The sequence below is a fragment of the Blennius ocellaris genome (genome assembly GCF_963422515.1).
Source record: "Blennius ocellaris genome assembly, chromosome: 6".
Classification (NCBI taxonomy): domain Eukaryota; kingdom Metazoa; phylum Chordata; class Actinopteri; order Blenniiformes; family Blenniidae; genus Blennius; species Blennius ocellaris.
The window spans coordinates 11,597,947-11,603,946 of NC_137655.1; the positions used below are offsets into that span (position 1 = coordinate 11,597,947).

The 6,000-nt window shown below is 40.4% G+C and overlaps 1 protein-coding gene across 1 annotated transcript in view; it reads left to right on the forward strand.

Annotated features, from left to right (window-relative positions):
- Positions 1-5,047, forward strand: part of LOC308131439 (general transcription factor IIF subunit 2-like) — a gene marked incomplete at both ends in the record, with an annotated part of 46,468 nt that extends 41,421 nt beyond the window's left edge. The window contains 3 exons of the mRNA XM_080498167.1: positions 1,577-1,676; positions 3,434-3,577; positions 4,904-5,047. Coding sequence (XP_080354293.1) covers positions 1,577-1,676; positions 3,434-3,577; positions 4,904-5,047 — 388 coding nt within the window. The remainder of the gene's footprint in view (positions 1-1,576; positions 1,677-3,433; positions 3,578-4,903) is intronic.
- Between the last annotated feature and the right edge of the window lie 953 nt (positions 5,048-6,000).

Below are 6,000 nucleotides of genomic sequence, written 5' to 3' on the forward strand. Positions count from 1 at the left end.
TAGGAGCGTGCGACTTTGGAGTGAATTGCATGTTTCACTCTAGCTGCAGGTGAGTTGGCAGCTTCACTTCATTTAGACCTTAAAATATATTTGAAAGCTTTCATTTGTGTGCTGGTGAAGCAGCTTTAATCACTATGAGGAGTTAATCATTGTCCTCCCTCCTGTGGTAAAAGTAATCACAACAATGTGTGTATGTGAACATGATGCAAGTGTCTAAACATAAATTATGAGCACTGCATATGAGACATGGATGAACTAAAATGTGATTGTATGTGGAGGCCTTATTGCATCGGCTGTTTTCTTGTAACAGTAACTTGGTTTTCAGAGTCTTTAGAGAAACAACCACAAAAATGTACGTTACATGTGGGGAAAAAAAAGAGGTAGGAGTTTGTTTTTGCAGATCTGTGCTGTTTATGTTGCTTCTTTCACCTCTTAACAACATAAAGTCTGTTCAAGTGCTGTGAATTAATTTCAACAAGGGCAGAGAAGTTGGCAACAGGGTAATTTTGTGCAATAAACACTTGAGTCCACTCTGCCCCGTTGTTTTTGTTTTTTTTGTTTTGTTCTTTAGCAAAGAAGAGGAAAAAAAAAAACCTGTTTTTGTCTCCTTCTCATTGTAATACGTTATTCCAACCAGAGTTGGTGGATGGCATTGCTATAGCAACAGCATCACTGTGGCAGATGCACCGCTACAATACAACCCAAGGCAAACACACAAAACAGTTTACATTGGTGTGTGAGCCCGTGTCTGTGTCAGGCCTCAAATCGCTCGGCTGCATTTCACACCCAAAGAATGAACTTTACAGGCTGAGGCGCAAAACCATGGCCGCCAGCTGAACCTCAAGCACTTTCTAATATTCCGCCTCAAGCAGTGTGCGGATCAGGCTGCCTTCCTCCTCTGACAGGACAGGATCGTCATATCTATTTTCTCTTTACTGGAAGGAAATTTGTTGATGACAGAACGCCTGTGTTTGGGTCCAGTTTCATAATCTCCCATTTGGGCAGCTGCAGCTGACAAATGTCTTTCTCGATCGTTGCAGAGTACAAAGCTATGAAGGCTTTGTGTTGTCATGGCGGCGAGTTTGTGTCGACACAGTTCAGGAACAGTTGTGGCGGAAATTTCTCAAGCAGTTATCTGCAGGAACGTCACATCGCTGCACGCATTTCTGAGGAATTCAAACGCAATGTATGATTTGTCTCACTGGGAACCTTAATTCACTAATCGGTGCAATCGATTCACGTCAAGCATCACTCCAAGCATCAACAGGTCTGTTACTAGTTTTGCAATGGAGAAAATGCTCCGAGGCATCTGCAGCTCCTCGTCGCGTCCGACACGTCAGTTTTTGTTCTCTATTTCAATTATCAGTCCAAATACAACATTCCCCATCAGCTGAGCCAAGATGATTGAATGTGATGAAACAATAAATAGAAAGAGTATCAGTGGCAGCTGCCAAGGCTTGTTTTGTTAGTTTAGTTTGAAGTTGGTGACAGTCCCCCTCGTGCCAATAGGCACATCTGTCATCGGTGATCTGCCCGGATCACAAACACAATGCTTCCTTCTGTGTGTGTGCGCCAGGGTACAGGTTCGAGAGTCCGTCAAGCCTCAGCGTATGTCACAGCAGCTGGAGAAAGCCATCACCACCATCTTCAAGCCTGTGGCCAACCACAGCTTCAATGTGAGTTGCGTGCGCGCGTGCGTGCGTGCGCGTGTGTGTGTGTGTGTGTGTGTGTGTGCGTGTGTGTGTGTGTGTGCGTGCGTGCATGCGCGCGCGCGCGTGTGTGTGTGTGTGTGCGTGAGAATCTCAACTGAGTTACAAGTCGACCCTTGAGGACAAAAAGAAATCACCTTTTCGTTAGAGACGCATTTCAGGATCTGGCTGAGGTTGGGATTAATTACAGCCGAGGATTAAATTACGACTTCTGAAGCAAGTCTGCAGGAAACTAAAGGCATCTAAAGTGTGTGTGTGTGTGTGTCACCAGCCTGATTCATGCTGATGCTTGAATGATGAAGCGTTATTGTTTCAGAATGATTTAAAGTAGTGTGTATGAAGCAGCCATAGCACTGACATTGTAGCAGAACTAACCTGCACATTTTCATATAAAACATTAGTTATCCATAATGGTAAATATATATTATTATTACAAGAAACTGCGATATTGTCCACCATGTCACAACCCATGACTGCTATATGTTCAAAAAAAGCATCCTATTTTCACTTATTTTAGTTATTGCAGATGGATCAAACACAAAATTCAAGCCTGTATTAATAAATCCAGCTGAATGAGGATCTGGTTTGTTTTCCCCTCTGGTATGACTCATTTTGGCCACAGTAACAACACTGCGACCCTTTAAATGAACTGGCCTCGGTCTGTTCACTCACAGCAGCACTTAGCAATGCACTTTGGTTCTCTTTAATTTATCTCTGTGTGAAAAGGAACAAAATCGAGGGCAAAACAAAAAAACAACTATTTTACTGGGGCTCTATGATTCAAGCAATGCAGGCAATTTGCGGATTCATTAGAAGCTTTCACTCCACATGAAAACACTCTGCTGAGAGACTGCTGGGTGTTTGTGTCATTTAGCAAAGATTGAGCAGCAGGTTTACTATGTTTTTTTTGTATGAATTCATACATGATTAGATATTACTGTAAGAAATTATACCAGATTTATACTGTTTTGGTTTTCCTTCAAGCTCAAATACGCAAATGTACCTACGCTCATGAGTGAAAATGTTGTTGGTTCACAGCACATTATTTCAATATTGTACTGCACATTCCTATAATATAGAAATCAGCTATTGTAACTGCAAAGTGACTTTTGAAGTTAATGCAAGCAGACGCTCTGGTTGCTCCGACATTGTGATCAGCAACAAATCATATAATGATGAGGAGAAAACATTGGTGTCAAACCTACACCCTGCTGGTTAAAGATGGCTCATCAGAGGATCCAGTCTGTTCTGGGGGGAACATCTTTCAGTGTAAAAGTTGCAATGCTAAAGTAGCTTGAGCACACTGGCAATGTGATGTAAAAAAAAAATAGTTGAAAGACACTGAAATGTTATTTTCAGAAGCAACTTAATGTCAAAAATAATTTGATTAGTATTGTTTTTGCTGTTTTATTCCAGGACATTTAAAAAAAATATATATATATAAATCTCACTTTTCCTTGTAAATTAGATTTTCTATTTAATAAAATGAAAGTCATTCCTTTCACTTATCATGATGTTGTAATATGTTTTTGCGGTGTAACACAGTAGTAACATGTGGAGTTGAGATTATTTAAAGATTATGCCCTCGTTCTGCAGGTTAGAAGCACTCTGGGTCAAAGTGGGCCGTTTTTGTGGCGGGAACACATTCTCCCATTTGCCTTGGTGACGTTAGATGTCTACTTCCAGTGAGAAGGATCCGGGCTGATGGTGGCTTTGTGTGGCAGGTGGAGTACGCAAAGAAGAAAAAGACGTATGGCAAGATGGTGAGAGCTGAGCGACAGGTCGTGTTGGACATGCTCTTCGCTGCCTTTGAAAAGCACCAATATTACAACATAAAGAATCTGGTGGAGATTACCAAACAACCTGTGGTGAGCACACACACACACAAACACACACACACACACATTGAACCATTGATGTACATACACAAAAACATGATAAATGAAAGGCCGAAGCATGAAAGAACACTATGCACCTGCCCACTTTCCACCTTGCTTTGTTAAATTTGAGCAAATCGCCCACAACATAACATTTAAGGCTGGTTCACACTATCGGTTGTGGCTGAAATTTAGGCCAACGTGTGCACACACGCACACGCACACGCACACCCGGTATGAATCGATACAGTGCCGTGGATTGGTTCCAGCTCACAGTGAACAGCACTGTGTAGGTGCTGATGAGACCTTGAGGTCCTCCTCTCCCTCTGATTGCATCTGATTGCATAACCATCGACTGAGTAGGAGTCAAACGCCCCGATACACTCCACACCATCATTTCTCTCCTGAAGCACTTGGCTAACACTCAAATTAGCTGAACTAATGTAACCGAAATGCCCATTATGAAAAGTCTTCCAACGCATCACTTTTATTCATGAAACCGAGCTCCTGCATTTTTTGTTAGCTCAACAGTGCCACCTGGTGGCCGTTGTAAAATATGGTGAGAAATGGGCTGTGCTTGGTGCTTTTCTGTATCAACGTTAGACGTGACAAAACATGTAATTTGGCATTTCACACCTAATTTCAGAAAACAAAGTATTTGTCTATTAGTCTCAGGCAGAAATCACTAATGACAAAACATTAAATCAGAGGTTGTTCAGAATGAAGCTACTGCAGCTTGGAAAGATGCGTCTGTCCATTTTCTTGGTACAAGGTGCTAAATCATTGTCTAATATTTACACCCACCTTTTTCATAAAAAAGAATCTCAATTCAAACCTAAAAGTATTGTGGGTAGGAAGTCAACTAATGCTCCAGAGGATAGTTCTGAATGTTTATTGTGTACAACTACCGGCACTGAGGAATCGGATGAAGAGAACAGGGGACATGTCCAACGTGAAATTGATTATTTAATCATAATTATGACTGTGGAAACGATGATGTATGTCATTTCTTCACATAGAAGTTAGCCAACTAAAGTGAGTTGAAGAAATACAATAATGGAACAATTGAAAATGTAGAATTGGAAACAAAGACTAACCGTAAGTTCATATCTCACGTGTGGGTGTAGAAGTGTAAAATGCAGTAGGGCTAACTTAGGTCAAGATGAACCTAAGGCTCATAGAGAATTATTAACCTTGTTGGAGTGATGCACATTAATCTACTCCTCTAAATGAGTTAGTTTTGTTTAGTAAAAGTTTTATATCCACAGCAGTGACAAAGAGCAATTATGTACTGACAGTTTCTGGTGTCTGATGCAGAGCTACCTGAAAGAGATTATAAGGGAAATCGGGACGTACGTCAGCAAGGGACCTCACAAAAACACGTGGGAGCTGAAGCCGGAGTACCAACACTACCAGTCCGGTGAGGAGAAGGAAAAAGTGGAGGAGGAACTGTCTGATTAACTCCATCAAAATCCAGGAGGAACTCAAGTTTTTCAGTTTGTTATTATGAAGTTGGCATAATTGTCCATGTAAAAGTTTTTTGGGTAAAATAAACCTGATTGTTGTTTCGCATCACTGACTTCAGGCTTTATTCATGTTTAAGTTTGCTGACTGGACATCTGGGCTTTGGGGGTTTTTCTCTGCTGTGGCCGATGCATGTATGACCTCACCCTTCCTCAACTGAAAGTATAATAGTTTCCTGTTAAAATTGAAAAACCTTTAGATATAAATTCAAAATATGAACATGCAGCTGAAACTGGAAGCGAAACAAAGTCTAAACACTTCCAGAATCTGTATAATATAAATGTAAAAACTTGTTTTATTTATTATCATTCACTTCAGCAACACAAAACTTGTCACAAATTAACAGTTGCATGTTTATTCTAATATTTTCTAAAAGCCTTGAATTATTACCATGAAATGTGAACGTAGACCATGAAATCTTGGAAATTTGTGGAAAAACGCTTTTTTTTTTCTTACAGTGTTTACAGGTACAGGGTTTCTTCTTTTAACAATAGATGCCTTTGTCATTTTACAGTACATGTTTTTTAAGTACATTAATACTGTTACTTTCTTACGCGGTACACTGTGTAATCTGTACACTTTTATTTCTTTTCAATGGATACTTTTTTGAGAGGATGTTTTATGGTTCATCTCCATCACTGTCAGAAACATCATCTCATGTCACTATATAACTTCCGTTTCATATAGGTGACAAGCGTGTGCATAGTACTTGGCCTGGTCCAGGTAATGAATTCCACCCAGATTTGTAAATGTGGTGAGGTTACTTTGGCTTAAGTCAATGATTCTTGTTCTGTTGGAAACTCCAGTGTGAAAGTACAATCCACGTGGTAGATCTTTCTCCAGACTTAAAGCAACGACTGCACATCAGTATCAGGGCTCTTAATGACCAC